The following is an 18885-nucleotide window of genomic DNA, read 5'->3' on the forward strand; positions in this document are numbered from 1 at the left end:
CCTTCATAGGCTAACGATTACGCAACACGGCTCGAATTTCACCGCAGGCCGCAGGGGCACAGTCACCAGCTAGAAGATGGCTTAATTTGTTCATTTATAAAATGAGGGCCGTGCCCTGCAAGAAGGATCAACGGGAAGCGGTCGCAAGGATGATGTGAACTCGCAAGGACAAGGACAAGGACCTTCCCTCCATAACTGTTTATACTTGGCTTGCTCTGGAGCGCTACAACGTCGACAATTTCTTCCGTTTGACTCCAGATTTGGCCACAGGATAGCCACCGTTTGCTCCGTTTTGATGGGCTTCGTTTTGCGTGTCGCGATCTTGCATTACTTTTGCATGAGAGGTCATGCCAGAATTCTAGAAGATCTCGACATGTAAAGCGGAGCCCATCAATACGCAGCGAACGGTGGTCATTCTGAGTCCCAAATCTGACGTCAAAGGAAAAAAAATGTAGGCGTTGTTCCGCTGCCAAAGCAAGCCAAGTTTGCACAGGAAGGGCAACACAGCAACAGCCACAAAGAGAGCCAATACGAATTAATTTGTCTGGGCCTAGACAACAGAGGTGAAGCTGTGGAACTTCCTTCAGAAAATTATATCAGCCTGAAGTAAAAACATGCCCCGAGCAAGGTCCGCACTAAAGGCGACCGCCGCAGCAAATCAACTATATAAATTGTCATATAATAAATGAATACTGTATTAAAGGGTGATAAATCGGCTGTTATTTCAAACAGCTTTTGACTGTCACAAGCGTCTATTTAAGTGGTTCTGGCAATAGCGCCAGTGTATGGACAGTGCCATCAGATGGTAGAAATTAGTTAGCCGTGTTCGAAACCATCTCTTTCCTCGGTATATTTACGGTATATTTTAAAAAGGAGAAGGTATATTTTGGTATATTTCTCAGGGTCAGGCGGAGTATTTGATCGGTAAGTGCGCGGTCACACTGAGTAAAACTTTTTTCACGTGTGGCACGAAACAAACCAAAAACCAAACAAACCAACTCAGCACCACAAAAAACACAGAGGTCAAGCCAGCTACACTTTCACACCGGTCAGAGGTAAGCCAGAAAGTCTAACCAAAACAAAAAAGACAACATTGAAACACACACAAACCGGGAAGCACAGGGATGCTGTGTTTAGTAGCAAGAAGAAGAAGCACGTGCAGCAGCAAAAATTGCAAAAGTTTAAGAAAAAAAGAATACGCGTGCCGTGCGAGGGTTGAAAACTGTAAACTGGAATATCTATGTACATCCAGCATCCGCATATTACATTACAGCAAGATGGTGCCCATTGGACCCGTTCATCCCAACCATCCCGGCGTTGTACATCCCCCACAACAGCCGATGCCGACAGCACCCACCGGACCCAATTCGCTTCAGCCCAACGCCAATGTCTCGGGCTCCTCGAACTCCACCTCGAACAAGAGCTCCATGTCGGTGAAGCCCAACTATACGCTGAAGTTTACTCTCGCCGGCCACACCAAGGCCGTTTCTGCGGTCAAGTTCAGCCCCAACGGCGAATGGCTGGCCAGCTCATGTGAGTACCAAGCGTTTGTGTTTTCAAATCGTTTTGTTGTCTATAATTATTGCTTTTTAACGCAGCTGCTGACAAACTAATCAAAATCTGGGGAGCATACGATGGAAAATTTGAGAAGACTATCTCCGGGCACAAGCTGGGCATCAGCGATGTGGCCTGGAGCTCGGACTCGCGTCTGCTCGTGAGCGGCAGCGATGATAAGACGCTCAAGATCTGGGAACTGAGCACTGGCAAGAGCCTCAAGACGCTCAAGGGGCACAGCAACTATGTGTTCTGCTGCAACTTCAATCCGCAGTCGAACCTGATTGTCTCCGGCAGCTTTGATGAGAGCGTACGCATTTGGGATGTCCGTACGGGCAAGTGCTTGAAGACACTGCCCGCCCACTCTGATCCCGTGTCGGCGGTGCACTTCAATCGCGATGGGTCGCTGATCGTCAGCTCCAGCTACGACGGCCTGTGCCGCATCTGGGACACGGCCAGCGGACAGTGCCTGAAGACGCTGATCGACGACGACAATCCGCCCGTGAGCTTTGTCAAATTTTCGCCGAACGGCAAATACATACTGGCGGCCACTCTGGACAACACCCTCAAGTTGTGGGATTACTCGAAGGGCAAGTGCCTCAAGACCTACACGGGTCACAAGAACGAGAAGTACTGCATATTTGCGAATTTCTCTGTCACTGGCGGCAAGGTGAGTAACCACAGTGGCTATGTCTTTGATTGGTTTTCCCCATACGAACGTACGGTTTTGTTGTAACCCTCCCCCCCTCCCTGTAGTGGATTGTCAGCGGCAGTGAGGACAATATGGTCTATATATGGAATCTGCAAAGCAAGGAGGTGGTGCAAAAGCTGCAGGGGCATACCGACACTGTACTCTGCACTGCCTGCCATCCCACCGAGAATATCATCGCCTCCGCTGCGCTCGAGAACGATAAGACCATAAAACTGTGGAAATCAGACACATAAAGGACACGGCGGCTATCGCTGGTATCCAGCAAATGCAGATGCAGCAGCCCCCCACACACACACACACCGACTCCCACACACAAATTCATAATCTTAATATTGAAAAAACAATTTTTTTTTTTTGTAAGCGTAAACTCTTAATTGTCTACTCCCAAAATCACAATTTCAGTTTCACAGTTTCGAGGTATTTTCGAGGATTTTTGTTGCTATGTTGCAATGGATGTATGGTGATGTATGGTAAGAAGAAGGGACAGTTCAGATTAGTTATTCATTCTTAAGCTAAAAATTGTATGTATAGATATTTATTAGCCTATTTTATTGGCTACAACAGTAAGAAAACAGGGGGATTTCGCCTTAAATATGATTGTAACATTTGCCGCATTAACCCCAACAAAAAACAAACAAACAAACACAAGTCGATGATCTTTCGGTGTAGACAGATAACTAAATTTAAGCACAACCCCCAAAACATACACGTGCCGCCGGAACAGAGTCCAGCGCACGGGAAAGAATACATATAAAATACGAAATGTACATTTTAAATTAAATAAAAATAGACGCGCGCAAAGCGGCGCTTGACTGTAAGGCCTGGAGTTCGAGCCCCATTCTGCGCGCGTCATTTATTTGTACCTCTTCCAGCGTTCTATTTATTTTGAGCCAAGCTCTGGTCCAAGATGAGAGAATGCAACGTTTTGGCCAACTGAAATGAAGCAACAGCATGGGAATGTTTACAAGGAGATTTATTGTTTTGCTTTGAACTGGCGCGAACTGAAACTCAACTCTGCAACTACCAGTGCAGTGCTGCACTTTCAACAATGAGCAGCACTGTTACACTGGTTATTCTCTTGGAGAGGATTAACTGTATAGAAGCTACAATACCTGGAAAATAGTTCACTTAACTGTGAAAAAAAGAATCAAAATTTTCTTAATATTACTGGGTACAGAATTGCATATTGTTGTATTCTGTCGTATTGCAGCACCACAGTGTTGGCTAACGTGATCAGCGTTCATTAACCGATTGTTGACCCATTGTGGGTATTTAAATACAAACACTGAAATGATGAAACTTGAAAATGTTGTACGCGTTTCAGGTGAAAGATATCGGTGGTCATTTTTGTTTTGACAGTAAATAGGAGGATGGAGCTACAAGGAGCTTTTTAAACAGTATTATTTACAGCTGTTTAACAAAGGGTGATCAACTTATTAAAAAAAGGGGTGTGAAGTGGGTTAAGTATATGTTATGGTATTTAAATGGTATTTCTCGAAACTGAAATGGTATTTATTTTTTGGCCAGTTGGTATTTTCTATCGTTATCGGCGCGGTCACGCTGGGACTCGGGCACAATTTATTTTTTGCCAAAATGTGCGCGCCAACAACCAATTACGCAAATGCAAGGTCCGATAAGTGAACGCTAGCTGCTAGACAGACACCTACATCGCGTACGAAATACGTTTTACAATAGTTTGTGCCGCCGCCGCTGTTCCAACACGTACCCACGCCAAAGAGGCGGAAAAAGTCAGCACAAAAAAGGCGTCTGGGAGGAACTACTGCTTCTCGTGCTGTTGGAAAATCGATCGATTTTCATTATTGAGGCTCCACAGCCATTTGTTGTTCCCTCCTCTCCCCTCATAAACATTAGTTCAATCTCGTTTTTTTTCTTGTGACGGACGGGCAGGCACAAAAAATCGCATGAACATCATCCGACTCGGGCGGTAACCGGGGTGGTGTGTGGTGCGAGAAAAGAAAGACGCGAAAGAAACAACAAAAAAAACGCAAAGAAAAAAATCAATTAGCAAGGCACACAAAAATAAAAATATATATTCCATATAAAAATCGCAAATTATTTATGAATTGGTTGTTGTTGTTGCTAAAACAAAAGGAAAAAAGACCAGCATTGAAAAGATTTCTAATTCGAAAATAAACCAAACAAATCGGCACCCGCTAGCAACAGCAAGCGAGAGAGAGAGAGAGAGCGCGGTGCAGCGGAAGAAGAGCAGAGAACAGGCAGGCGCCAAAACGGTAACAGCAGCAGCACCAGCACCAGAGAGTGGTAACAAGAGAGAGATAGAGAGAGCAACGGACGTCTTGAGCGCGTCATCGATATATCTTCAATTGTTTACACGAGTCGCCGTCGACGCTGTCGCCGCCGCCGCTGTTGGTGCGTGTGTATCATTTTTGCGGCACAAAAAGACACACCCTGAGAGGAAACGAGACCAACTGCTCCCGCCCTCTTAGCCCTTGGGTGTGTGTGTGTCCCAGGGTGCGTGCCTATCGCTACAACAACCACATTATTGACCGCTCCTTTAGTTGCAAGCCGCCGCCCGCCCTCCTTCAACCCTCCAACACCCGGCTAGCAGAAGCATGGTAAGTGGATCAGACAGCAGCAGTGGACGCTCCCCAGCACTCGTTGGGGCGGCTCCATAACAAATCAAGTTAGTTGGACATGTACGCCATACGATACGCCCTCTCCCTTACCATCGCTTCTCCGCCTGTGGTTCCCTTTGTCGTCCTATTAGCACTTTTGTTGTTTGTTTGTTGTTGTAGCTTCTCTCCCGCGCATACCAAGGCCATGTGCATGTGTTTATATGTGTATGTGTGTGTGTGTGCGTGTGAGTTGAATATCTCGTGACTGACATTTTCCTGCCATTTATTATTTACAACCCAACGAAGCAAACGAAGCGGCTATAAGTGTCCTTGAATGAAGGTTGTGGCTAAACGCTTCCATCATTGTCCATTACTGCACTCCATACGCCACTACCCGGCATCCTGGCATCGCCCACCATATGCACATCGATGTCAGTACAGTCACGATCTTTGTATGAGGCCGGGAAGTGCATTTCCTGTGGGACTCATGCTGTAGTGAGCTCCATACCCTGTACCCGGTATCCCTTTTAAAGCTAGCAATGTAGATAATTTAATTTAATTCCCATAATTTATGTTATATGTAGATCTAGCATTTATTACTGCCATAGAAACGATCTGCAGGGATAGGTACGAGTAACGCTGCGGAATCCCCTAAGCGCTTTCTTCTCCCTCTGGGGGGAGCATCCATCCACACCTATCACCCTATTGTACGTTTTATACGGACTACGAGTTTGAGTTCGAATACGAGTATGTACCCGCAATTAACGTACGTAGACTGTGTGTACAGTGTATACAGTGTGTACAGTGTGTACACTAGTGTAGTGCTCGATTCCGGCGCTTATCTACGCTCAGATACACAGTCTGTGTGTCCACGTCCCTTGTCACAGTGTGTGTGTTTGTCCGTGTTTGCTCAACCCACTGCGATAAGCTTTGGCCTCTCCTCCGCTGCGGACTAGTCACAGCCCACAGCCAGCCAGGCAGCTCATTTCCTCTGGGCCGCGTGACAAGAGGAGAACCTTCAGTAGCAAATAAGAGAAAAACCCGCCACCCCGCTACCAACATACTTAGATCACCACCCCACCCCACCTGTCCTGTCTGTCTGTATGTCCAGCTCTCTAATCACACCACCCTCGCATACCAGCCCAACGATGACGAAATTTTTTGGGAATTACAGGGAATTTCTAGCCTGTGTGTGCCTGCATATTCTTAGTCACCGGAAAATATACATTAATACCATACATTGACAGTGGGGCCAAAGCTCGAGCGATGGGATCGATGCCTTCGATCTACATATGCACACACTATACTGTACTCGTCGTATACATATGCACAGTAGAGTACGAATCAATAGTAACGATCTGTAATATTATTAAAACATTATAGGGGGTATACGGGTATATTAAATCACTTGTAACAGACAACACAAAGTAAATGCAAGCCCAAGCCAAGGATCAACAGCTCTAGTACGATCTTTTTGACAACCAGCTCTCCCGATCTATCAATTTCACGGAAATCTTTCGGGATTTCATTGTCCGACAAATGGCATTCATTGTTCGTTCGGCTGTGTTTTGATTTGTAGATGCCCGCTTTTTTCTTTGTTAAATGAATATTTATGGAAAAAGTCTAGACTCTACACTGTAGAGAGATTATTGAAGCAGGAGATGGTTCTTTGAGACGAAAAATGTTGTATGTGATTCCGAAGCAGAACATACGAATGTGTCCCCGTTCCCTTATGGCAAAATTTAAACATTCAATGAATGTGCCCTAGTTGGAAAAGGGGTAAATATTAATATATATATATACAATTCGAAGCAATGCGTTTCTATTGTGTTGACTCTATCTGTAGGACCGACTTGAGTGTGTGTGTGTGGGTCGAGAAATGGCGAGCGGCGACGTAATCAAACGCGTTAGAAATGGTCTGCACTGGCCTGCGGTGCTTGCTACCCTGCGTTGCTCTTCTGATTGTGTGTTGTACTTTGATAACGTATTTAATTTATTATTATGACTACACACACACACACACACGACATAGAGGTACTACAGGTGTACAAGTACATTATGGGTACGGTACACCTCTGGCGGGCGTGTACCTGACTGCTGATTTGTGCTGCGCTTAGGTCGTCGTCCAGTGTACCGGCGACTGCCTTCGAAGTTCGAAGCACGCGAGAGGAAAAACAACGGCCACATAGTTATACCGAATCGAACATCAAACATCGAATAACCGAATCGAATTGAAACAAAACGAAACGAGCGAAAAATCAGAGCAGAGCAGAACAGTGCGAAGGAGCGGGAAGAAACGAACGGGTGGGTAATAATAACACCTGCTGGATCCCCACTGCTGCACATGTGCCACTGGCTGGGATTTCCCAATAATTCATTGGAGTGGGATACATTACCTTTAATGGACTTTGTCATTGAGCAGTACGGCGGGGTACACGCGTACTCATTCTCTGGGGGCAGCTAGACGTGCTAATTGATGCCACCAACCGTATAGAGGGGGTTATGTACATTAAGGAATAAGCCAAACTATAGCAGAACTATTAAACTTCACCGACTGTGGTAGTGCGCTGAGTGAGTGCTATACTCGTGAGTCAGGGCAGGGCTCGTAGTCCGATTAGATATTGCCTGCCATGCACTGAATTCTGAAGCAAGTGTAGAATCTCAAGTTTAAACTTAATTGGAGTCAACTTCCAAAGTGTCGAATGGGTATACGAATAGGAATGGGAATACGAATACGAATTGGAATTGGAATATCTACAAGCACACGAAGCACACACTAAAGAATACAATATTCAACAGCAATTAGACAGAATCGACATTGAGTGCCCGGGCCCGACTGTTTTTGAGCCCTGTATGTAATCGCTGGAGCGTTGCACATTTTAATTTTGCCGTTGCGAAAAAAATCAACAACAACACTGCATTATTGTTTGAACGATTTCACCGCCCCCCCACACCACCAGCCTGATTTGTTGTTTATATAAGAAACAGAGAGAGAGAGAGAGAGAGAGACAGCTCCCAGCGGAGTGGACGAGTGGACCGGACCGGTTATCGCCAAAGCGATCCAAGTTCATTACGCCCCCAACAACAATCCCAAAGTACGCAGCGACGCTATCTTCAGAGTTCTCTCCGAGTCGACTTCCGACGTCTGTCTGGAACTGTCGCGCACCGTGTGAATCATTCGAAGGCATTGCAATCTCGATCAGGGATCGTGGATTACTCAGACGCAAAATTGATAACAATGGGTACACGATCCCCACGATCCCCCGGGTACGGACGAGGTCGCCGGGAGCTCCCGAGTCAACGGCATTTGCTACGCATGTGATGTATTGGATTGGATCGGTTCGGTTCGGTTCAGATTCAATGCGATTTCGCAATAGTTTGAAGTGCCTGGAGGCAGGCAGAGCCAGAGGGAGAGTTGGTTGGTTCTGCTCTGCAGATAGTAACGCTTATCGGTATCGGTTAGAGATTATATTATATGGAATTTATATGGAGGGTACCTTATGAAGAGTATTATGTAGCTTATCAAGATGGTCAGTCATTCGATTTGCTGCCTACGAATATTCGGTATCATACTATGACAATATATAGCCCTATTCTCTTACGTATGTACACATATCGAGGGCTATGCACACACAGCGAGATCGAGCACTCTGGAAAGTTTCCTTCAATCAAAAATTCCACGGTTCCAGTTGGAAGGAAGCATGGAAAGGGGTGGATAAATCGATAAACGAATGCCAATGTAATCTTTATTGCCTCCCCCCATAGAATCGAGTCTAAGGCACCCCATTCCGACGGCTGTGCTAATGACTCCCCTAGGGGGAGCATCGAGCTCTGTTCTGGGAATAAATGACACATCCAAAGCGGGCTGAAGCTTTGGGTTTTTCATATATGAATATTTTTAATATTATAATGAATATTTTAGTTTTGTTGTGCCCCATCAGTCGCCCCATCAGTCGCCCCATCATAAGCCCCCTATTTGCAGCCAGTATACTGGTTGAATAAGGGTTTTTCTTTATGGATGAACAAGAATGATGGATGAAGCTAATGGTGGAAAAACACTCTTGAAAAGCCAGTCCATGCAAGCGAGTGTTGTTTCCTTTCTTGGTAGAGTACTGCTATATAGATTGACGGGGTATGCATACTATCTATAGATTAAACAGGAAACTACAGATTAGAAACCAAGTAAGAATACTTATATCACGATCTACTACCCTACCACTAATCATGTGGCCCAAGCGACACCGCGCAGATCGCTGGCAGAATGACATAGAGGGGCGCTGCCGCTTGACGCGCCACATCCGTATATATTTGTATGTTTTATTAATCGAGGTAATCGCAGATAATGGCTTCTGTTTTAGTCCCGTGCGAAAAATTTGGCCTACTGTAATTATCTTGCAAACGAAAGATTGCACAAAAAATCAACCTTAGCACCCAATTAAATGTTTAATTAAGAGTTGTAAGCAAAGCATATTTTCAAAGTAAAAATGCCTATATATATGTTGATATTTAGGGATAGTCAGATTCCTCTTCTGGCTATTCAAATATCACTAGTTCATTAGTTCACCCTGTGGCCATGCCACAATTCTCAGTCATATCGCGTACGCAATGATATATTCAGATGGGGTACCTACTAAAGGTAAACTATGTAAAAGGTGCTATCTACATATGTATCTCATTTGTATATGCAATTAGTGCAGATTGTGCTGTTACGTGGAGATCATTAGACGATATCTACCGACAATTGCCAACCCAAATAAAACTCTCGAGTCTCGACCCTCCCTCCAATGCTATCATGATGGAAATATTTCAACAATTATAATAAAATCGTTGGCACTTGAACTCTCGGAATTGTTCAAATGATGGGCCGGTACTCTCGATGGAATCTGTTTGTATATAAACTGGAATAAACTCTGCTTTCTGGCTGGGCAGTTGGTTCAGTTATACATGTGTATATAAATATAGTTATATGATCAATAATGTTAATGGATTCCCAGCCACGCGATGCGGTACGGTGCGATGCGACGCGAATATGATTAATATATTTGTTTTGTTTTTGTGTGGGGGTATAGTCGTGATGAGAGACACCGCTCTAATTTAATAATAATAGCAATAATTATGGAAAAACAAATGGAACTAAATGCATATTTATTTATACTCCCTTTAGGGGGTATTATATATATCTAGAATACATTTTTAAACCTTTCAAACCTTTCACAAGCATTCACTTGAGTGTCTGAAAGTGAGTAAGGACTATGCTTTACATAGTTTAATGTAAGTATAATTCCAAATCGATCTGCAAGGGTATCTGGCGCTTCGGACCCGTCAAAAGAAAAAGCCTTCTTTTTTGTATTGTTCTATTCTGTTGGTGGGGGGAGGCATGGGGTGATGGTGGCGGATGTGGTTCAGGGTCATTGAAAAGGTTAGAAAAATTAGGGCTACCAAATACTGGCGCCAATTAATTCGTAATGGGCTTCCCCACTCCCCCCTTCCCCCCTACTGTCGGCATGTTCCACTGAAAACCGAGCAGCGTATAAGAGAGAGAGATGACGAGAGATGCTAATTTACTGTTTGTTTTCCATTTACAGCAATGTCGTCTGGCCACGTATCGGCGCTGAGAACGAGAGGATCCATTAGATCCACTAGTTGAGAGCTGTGAACTGAGGGACAAAGAACGAGAGAGGAGCGCACAAGAGAGAACTCTTGCATCTCGAGACTTTATCAGCAAACAACAACCAAGAAGCAACGAGATCGTAGTGCTCGTAGTGCCTGGGTTTAGCTTCCACTCGGAGTCAAACAAAAACATAAAAGAAAGAAGGCAACATTTACAAATAAAGTCTCTGATTCATCAACCATCCAGTCATCAGGCGTCATCCAACGAACGAACGAACGAACAAAAACAGAGATAAAGATAGAGAGAGAAAGTAAGAGAGAGTGAGAGACTCTGGAATAAAGAGAAGTATCAAAATACACCCCGTCCGGTGCAAGCACAAGTCTACTTAAAGGAGAAGGAAGCACAAAACACTTATTTAAAGAAAAGAACAAACACATTGACAAGCAAACAAGGAGAGGAAGGAGCCACTGCCCACTGCACATCCTCCAACAAATCCATCAAACGGAGTGAGTAGCCTGTTAGCGAGTGAAACCAACGAGAGGAGCTAGCTAGAGGATCCCCAGATACAACCCATTCTACAATATCTGCAATACCTAAAATCCCTACGACGCCTTCAGAATGAACTCCACCACAAAACATCTGCTGCACTGCACACTGCTCTTCACTGTGATAATAACCTTCGAAGTATTCTCGGGCGGCATCAAGATCGACGAGAACTCATTCACGCTGGTTGACCCATGGTCCGCGTATGGGGATGTGGCCACCGTTTTGCTGTACTTACTCCGCTTTCTCACCCTCCTCACGCTGCCCCAGGTGCTGTTTAATTTCTGCGGCCTGGTCTTCTACAATGCCTTTCCCGAGAAGGTTGTCCTTAAGGGCAGCCCCCTGCTGGCGCCCTTCATCTGCATCCGTGTGGTGACGCGCGGCGATTTTCCCGATCTGGTCAAAACGAATGTCCTGCGGAACATGAACACCTGTCTGGACACCGGCCTGGAGAATTTCCTCATCGAGGTGGTCACCGACAAGGCCGTACATTTGGCCCAGCATCGACGCATTCGAGAGATTGTGGTGCCCAAGGAGTATAAAACGCGTACGGGGGCCCTCTTCAAGTCACGGGCCCTGCAGCACTGCCTGGAGGATTCGGTGAATGTGCTGAACGACAACGATTGGATCGTCCATCTCGATGAGGAGACATTGCTCACGGAGAACTCGGTGCGCGGCATTATAAATTTCGTGCTGGATGGTAAGCATCCATTCGGCCAGGGCCTGATCACTTATGCCAACGAGAATGTTGTCAATTGGCTGACCACTCTGGCGGACAGCTTTCGGGTGTCCGATGACATGGGCAAACTGCGGCTGCAGTTTAAGCTCTTCCACAAGCCACTCTTCAGCTGGAAGGGCAGCTATGTGGTCACCCAGGTGAGTGTGTCTCTATGTACATACATACAGAAGTGAAATGGGAATCCATTTACTAAACTCTCTGTGTCTTTGCCAGGTGGAGGCCGAGCGATCCGTCTCCTTTGACAATGGCATCGATGGCTCTGTGGCCGAGGACTGCTTCTTTGCGATGCGTGCCTTCAGCCAGGGCTATACGTTCAACTTCATCGAGGGCGAAATGTACGAGAAGTCACCATTCACGCTGCTTGATTTCCTGCAGCAACGCAAGCGCTGGCTCCAAGGCATCCTGCTAGTGGTCCACTCCAAGATGATACCCTTCCGGCACAAGCTGCTGCTGGGCATCAGTGTTTATTCGTGGGTCACCATGCCGCTCTCCACATCGAACATTATCTTTGCCGGCCTCTATCCGATACCCTGTCCCAATCTGGTGGACTTTGTGTGCGCCTTTATTGCGGCCATTAACATATATATGTATGTGTTTGGGGTGATCAAATCCTTTTCGTTGTACCGCTTTGGATTGTTTCGGTTTCTGGCCTGTGTGCTGGGGGCCGTCTGTACGATACCCGTTAATGTGGTTATCGAGAATGTAGCCGTCATTTGGGGATTGGTCGGCAAAAAGCACAAGTTCTATGTGGTTCAGAAGGATGTGCGTGTGCTGGAGACGGTTTAAAGGACCGCACCGGACCGGACCGGGCCAAACTAAATCAAACAAAAATATCGCACAATAAATGGCCAGGATATATGCACACACACCCGCACACACACAAACACACACACACACACTATTTGAATTCTGATTTGTTTGTAATTTTTAGGCATAAGATTCCCCCACACACGCAAGCATACACACACACACACACACCTATGCATATGCACGTATACATATATATATATATATATATATATATATTGATTGTTGTTTCGTTATAAATCCAATCACACCATTCCTCATTAATCCAACACATCGCATCGCATCCACATCGCACGAAATCTACACACACAACAAAAAGAAAAGGAAAAAGAACAAACTGAACAAACACAAGGATAATGGGACAAGACACAGATAATACGGACTAAGCAACAGCAACCACTCGCTAAAAAAAAAAAACAACACCGAGAAAAAACAAAACCTACTCTCCGTTAAGTGTAATTACCGTATGTTCTTTACTCTTTGGATTCTTTTTTTTTTTTGATAGTCTGTAGTGAAGAAAACGCTATATTTATATATACTATATAGTAAATATCATATTTACTATATAACGTAGCTCTATTATTATTATTATTATCATTATTATTATTATTATTTAAAATGTGTACATTAATGTATTGTAAAGTGAAGGAAACAAGAATTGGGGCGAGAAACTGTTAAATGTCCGATTCACACCAAAAACAAATGGATAAAATGAAAACTGAAAACTGAAGAAACAGAGCACAATATCTGAAGCATTGAATGTTAGACTTATGTACTTACATATACTTATATATATATATGTATGTGTGTGTATATTATATTCGTTGGGAATTGTATGATCTATATGACGCGTATGTAGGATATATGTCATTCAATCCACACGCCCCCACAATGCCCCGCGGAACCTCCGACCCAGAGCGACAGGAGAATTGGCTATACATTTTTCGTAATTATTCCTTCATCCCGCATCCATTCATTACGATCTTTACCCCATCCCATGTAAACCCTATTAATGGTGGATGGTGTGAATGATACAGCGGTGTATGACGCTCGACTCGAGAATAGACAAAAAAAAAAAGACAAACAAATTTCATGTCATGCGCATAATTCTGCATTCGAGTCTGCCCACCGCTGTGATATATAAAGTAGAAAAAGAAGGCTTGGGAAGAAGGGCCCGCCCGTCGAATTTCGAATTTCCCGTTTAAATGTAAAACGCACTTCCCTCTTGCGCACACACACACACATGTATTTATCTTTTCGTCGACTTTCTGTTAAGCCCCACGCCAATGGACACTTAGAGCGAAAGGATATCGCACACAGCCAACCCATACAACCCCCCCTCCCAACACACACATTGAAACTGTTATGAAAAAAAAAAAGAACCAAATACAAAAAAAAAAAATAATAAAATGTAGAAATATATGCGAGTTGTTGTTATTATTGTTATGAATTATGGAATGAACCCTGACTATAGCTTTCTCGCTCACTATCATGCGGGTGTGCGTAATGCCAGCACTTAAAGGAAAAATCCAACTGCTTCGGCATGCCTGTCCTCGCAAGTGAAGGAACATTCTTCTGATATGTACTATATGACGCTCCAAAAGGGCTTGATGGAGAAGGTTGAAGTTATCCCGAAATATCTGTGGAGCGTCGAGTGCTCCAGAAAAAATCAAAACGAAAATGCCCCTGGAAAGGTTTTGCGAGGCTTGGAACGATCTGCAGCCGCAGTGGCGGCGCTGTTGTGAGTAGTACATAATATTAACTAGCATAAAAATCGTATTACCGTCCATCAAGGGTACGAATGAGGATATGGGATCTGTATCTTCGTGTAAGATTGCGCGAGTTTATTGTGTGGCTCTGGCTTGGATTTATGCAATTTATGTATTTATGTATGTAAATGAGGTTAATGGAAAATACAGTCCTGTCCCTGGTTGAGCCGTGAGTCGGCCGCGACTCTCTGGGGATAATATCCGAAACGTAACTGTGAAACTTATAGCTAAATCGAATAATTATAAACGTAAACGTAAAAACAAAAAATAGGTCTAGTAAACGTAAATGCCTGCGTCGTGTTGTGTCGGGATCCGATGGATAATCCACAGGCGGTATCCCTTTCTAGCTAAAAGAATTTACGTCGAGGCGTGGAGAACGCGAGTCCAGACATTCTGCAAAAAGGGAAACAAAAGAGTGGAAAGGTTTGTTTTATTTGAAAAGTGAATATTTTTCAGGTGCTGTGTCGTTTTCTTCGTTTTTCTGACCTGGCTAGCTTGGGGGCGCTGAAATCATCTGTGGAAAGGGACCTGCCATATGGTGGTGGAACAGCATTCTGATCGATCGATCGCTTGGTAGGCGATAGCACATTGACAGTGGACGCAGACTCTTGCGAGGCAAATGTAGAATCTTGGCCCGCCATGTCATTGTCCTCCTGCTGTTGCGGCAGTTCCTCCTTTATCTCGACAATAACATCAGCCCTGTGCGATTGTGATGGCGGTGGCTTCGCGTTACAGTTCATTGGATTCTTGCATGAGCCCTTGCAGCTGCACTGCTCGGCACAGCCCTGGCCGCCGGTGAAGCAGCCGCAGCGTTTTGAGTTGCATTTTGTGCGGCACTTGCACTTCATTGACACCTCCGTGACCGAGGCGGAGTCCTGGGAAGTGATCGACCCATTGGCTTCGCTATTTGTGGGGAGGACCGGCTGCTGTTCGCTGGTCGACGTCTCCTGGGCCAGTGTGTTGCTCTGTTCGGTTCTGTCATTGACCAACTGCGATGATCTCTGCGGTAAGGGATTAATTATGTATGGATTTGACCAGCAGTACTTGACTAAAATACTCTACTCACCTTGGAGCGCCCTTTGTTAGTCTGGGGAACCCAGTCGGGGTCATCGCTGGAATCGCTCACAATTTCAACGGTCTCCGAGAGGAACTGAACGCTCGCATTGAGATTCTCTTCAGATGGGGCCGCCTTACTTTGCTTTTCTTTTGCGGGCACCTTTTGATTTCTCGACTTCAGACGATCGTACTGCTGCTGAAGTGCTTCGCGGCTGCTCAGCAGCTCCTCGATAATCTGTTGGTTCTCGTTTGCGGGCTGATGCGTCGCCGCCGTGCGCAGCAGAACGGCCACCTTTTCCTCGTAGGCGCGCTGCTGGGCGAGCATTTCCTCCTCGTGCTGATGCTCGGTCTGGCGCAGCCGCTTGCCCAGGTCCTCGAGCCGCTGCTGGGCCTCTTGCAGCTGGGATCGCTGCTCATCCATGGCGGTACGCTGCTCGTTGAAGCTGTGCGCCTGCTGGCGCCGCTGCTGGACGAGACTCTTCAGCAGCTGCTTGCTGACGGCCCGCGATTCGCTGATGCTCTGGACGCCTTCGGCGAGGGCCTTGCTGCGTTTGTCTAAATCGCTGAGGCAGACCTTCTGTTGGAGATCGGCTATCTGGGCGTTGCGCATCTCCAGCTCTTCCTCGATGCTGGCCAGTTCTTTTTGATCCCCGCCAGCTTTCACCTGATTGTAGTGGTTGTTGATAGTGGCCCGGTCCTCCATGAGCTGTTCGAGACTGTGCTCGGCATCGATCAGTGAGAGTATGATCTCCAGTTCGCGATCCACCCATGAGTCTGTCTTGGCAGCGCCCGTGTGATCCTTGGCATGGCGCTGACGCTGTGCCGATGCCTGGCGATCTAGGGCGTCCTTCAGCCGCTTATTGGCGGCCAGGGCCTCCTCACACTTGCGCTTCAGCACCTGCCGCTGCTTGGTGTGCAGGGTCTGCTGGCGCACCATTTCGCTCTGCATTTTGCGGTCCTTGCTCTTTAGCTGGGTGAGCTCCTTCTCTCGCACCGACCGCCACTGGCGGAACTTCTCCGACTCGCCTCGCATCGTCCGGATGAGCTTCACCTTGGACTCCTTCATGGCCCGTATTTCGCTGCTCAAATTGTTGATCTTCTCGCGCTCCTTTTCGCGCATCTTCAGCATGTTGGCCTGTGTGATGAGCTTCCGCCGCAATTCGGTGATCTCCTGCTCCAGCAGCTGCAGCCGCTTGCGCCGCTCTTCGGCAAGCTTGGCGGAGGCATCCTTGTTCTTGATGTTGCGCAGCTGGTCGAGCAGGTCACGCCGCTCGCTTTCCAGTTCGTCGATCTTCTGGTTGGACTGCTTCACCTTATCGTCATCGTCGTCCTCCAGCTTGCTGAAGTTGCGACAAATGCGCTCGTGCAGCTCCTGCTTGAGGTCGAGTTGGCGATTGATGGTGCGCAGTTCGCCGACCAGATCCAGCTGCTTGTTCGTGTAGTCCTCCGACTGGGAATTGAGCAGCTCGTGCACCTCATCGCCCATGCCGTCGCCCTCGCCCTCACCATCCCCATTTGTTCTGTGGTTCGATCTCGATTCGTGTCCATGGGTCTGCAGCTCGTTCTCGGTGCGCTGAAGCTCCTCGTCGACCTGATCCACAAGCTGACGGATCTCTCGCATATCATCCGATGGGTCCGATGTCTCGGCGCCATCTGCTTTCAGCTTTTTTTGCAGCTTGCTCCTAAGCTGGACCATGTAAGTCTTGAGCTTATCATGGGCTGCCTCGGCTATGTGGGCCCGCATCTCCTTCTCGGTGAGGTCGCTCAAGGCCTGGTGTAGCTCCTTCTGCAACTTACGGATCTTTTCCTGCAGCGTCTTGACTAAATCTTGAAGACCACGTTGGTCAGCAAAAGCCGCGGAGGCTGCCACCGGCGTACCATCAACGCCGTTTGTCAGCGGTTCGAGTCCGGCCGCCCCCACAGCACAATTAATGGAGCTGCTCATCTTGCCGAAGGCCAGCAGCTCTACGCGCAGCTTCTGTATGATGTCTTTCAGCGTATTGATCTCGGCCGTATGGGGATCCATGTTAACCACTGGCTTGTTTTTTATCTGCAATGCACGATCCGCATAGCGCAGGGTGCTTAGGGTCTCGGACACGTTATAGTCCGCTGGACTGACGCAGGCAATCATCAATGTGATTGAGTTTCCGCCCAGCGAGTCCTGCAGCAGGCGCGTCAGCTTTGACTGTCGGTACGGTATGTAACCGGCAGTTTGTCCGGCTGTAAAATGTACACAAAATGAGAAAGGATTTTGCTATGGATGTGCAGGAGGACCTACAGCCCAATGCGTTGATCACGTTGCCGAGGGCCAGCAGGCCTTTATTGATGTTGACCCCCTCCTTGAAGCGGTCGCCAATCGCCAGTGTCTTGGAGCAGCGTTCAGAGCCAGCCAGATCCACGAGATTGAACTTGGAGGTGGTCACCACCTTACTGAAGATCACAATTGATGAATTGAATGCAAAAATAAACTTTTACAGAAATTTGTGTATTTCTGTGGATACTTACCTTCCATCCAGCTTGCTGGAGACCACGGTGAGCGTGAAAATGGCATGAGAGCGGGACGAGGTCTCGTTCATTGCAGTGGCTGCTACAGCCCGACCGGCAGAGCCACGAATTAGATGATCGGTTACCTCACTGGCGGAAGTGACCTCCAATTCGGTGAGGCCGGGCATTACAATGCGATTCTGTAGTTCGCGAAGGTCCACGGTGGCCTTGTCGCGCTTATTCGGCGAGAAGAGATCAAAGAACTGCTCCTGGTACAGCTCCACAAAGGAACAGGTCACGATAAACTTGTACTCGTCCTTCAGTTCGTTAATGTACAGAAATATATCTTGGACGGCCCGCGGAATTACGCCCACATCGTCGTCGAGGACACCATTGAAGGCCGTCCCCATTGTGTATGTTTTGCCAGAGCCAGTCTGGCCATACGCCAGGATGGTCACATTATAGCCATCGAGCAGCTTCTTCAGCTTTCCCTGAACACACGACTCGAACAGATCTTTCTGGGTGTCATTGATGTCGAAGACATAGTTGTATGTGTAGCACTCGCCGCGATTGATGGACACCTGGGGGAGAACCGTTCGCCGAGCGCTCGAGGGCAATGCGGCAGCCGCGTTCCACCTCCGATTTGACGAGGGGACGCACGCGCAATGCCACGGCAACCGAGCTAGTATCGTCGCCGGACATCTGCGGTAGAGAACAGACCACACCAGTTAGTTGTCGCACCTTTTGCCATTTTTGAGGGGGATACTGGGACACCTTACCTTTTGGACCGGACAGGTATTCCAAACTCCAAATTTGAAAGTGTAGAAAAGATGTGCACAAAACAAATAAGCCCGACTCAAGTGCCTTACTGTTAATGTAAAAATAAATTTATATATATGTGTATGGAATATGTAAAGCCAGCTTTGATTGCGAGCAAATTTTTATCGTAGGCTACTAATGTGACGCTGCATTTTTGCCGGCCGCCGCTGTCAGTAAATTCAAAAATGGTGGTA

The 18885-nt window shown here is 46.7% G+C and overlaps 3 protein-coding genes and 2 long non-coding RNA genes across 6 annotated transcripts; 2 read left to right on the forward strand and 3 right to left on the reverse strand.

The window, feature by feature from the left end:
* Positions 1-937: 937 nt before the first annotated feature.
* On the forward strand, positions 938-3125 carry LOC111068973 (protein will die slowly). The gene is made up of 4 exons (XM_022358806.2): positions 938-1055; positions 1274-1533; positions 1599-2224; positions 2311-3125. Exons 2-4 carry the CDS (start codon positions 1278-1280, stop codon positions 2497-2499), a joined length of 1071 nt encoding a protein of 356 aa, XP_022214498.1. The 5' UTR covers positions 938-1055; positions 1274-1277; the 3' UTR covers positions 2500-3125.
* LOC121405220 lies at positions 2663-3489 on the reverse strand. Its single transcript, XR_005968418.1, has 2 exons — positions 3379-3489; positions 2663-3199 (listed from the first exon to the last, which is right to left on the reverse strand). It is a non-coding gene; the product is annotated as an uncharacterized LOC121405220 (long non-coding RNA).
* A 321-nt stretch (positions 3490-3810) lies between these two features.
* LOC111069051 (beta-1,4-mannosyltransferase egh) lies at positions 3811-12911 on the forward strand. 2 transcript variants are annotated; one of them, XM_022358934.2, is made up of 3 exons: positions 3811-4863; positions 10449-11893; positions 11970-12911. In XM_022358934.2, the coding sequence occupies exons 2-3, from the start codon at positions 11093-11095 to the stop codon at positions 12540-12542; spliced, it is 1374 nt and encodes a 457-aa protein (XP_022214626.1). In that variant the 5' UTR covers positions 3811-4863; positions 10449-11092; the 3' UTR covers positions 12543-12911. The 2 variants fall into 2 exon arrangements, with proteins under 2 accessions (XP_022214626.1, XP_022214627.1); XM_022358935.2 differs by lacking the exon at positions 3811-4863 and adding an exon at positions 6993-7167.
* On the reverse strand, positions 6217-7339 carry LOC121405216. The gene is made up of 3 exons (XR_005968417.1): positions 7260-7339; positions 6954-7007; positions 6217-6627 (listed from the first exon to the last, which is right to left on the reverse strand). It is a non-coding gene; the product is annotated as an uncharacterized LOC121405216 (long non-coding RNA).
* Positions 12912-14759: 1848 nt separating the features above from the next.
* LOC111069053 (chromosome-associated kinesin KIF4) lies at positions 14760-18574 on the reverse strand. The gene is given in 5 exon segments (XM_041595808.1): positions 14760-15333; positions 15399-17608; positions 17667-17818; positions 17894-18459; positions 18461-18574. Coding segments are annotated over 5 exon segments (3591 nt in total). The 3' UTR covers positions 14760-14784.
* Between the last annotated feature and the right edge of the window lie 311 nt (positions 18575-18885).

The sequence above is a fragment of the Drosophila obscura genome, unplaced genomic scaffold (assembly GCF_018151105.1).
Source record: "Drosophila obscura isolate BZ-5 IFL unplaced genomic scaffold, ASM1815110v1 contig_84, whole genome shotgun sequence".
NCBI classification, from domain to species: domain Eukaryota; kingdom Metazoa; phylum Arthropoda; class Insecta; order Diptera; family Drosophilidae; genus Drosophila; species Drosophila obscura.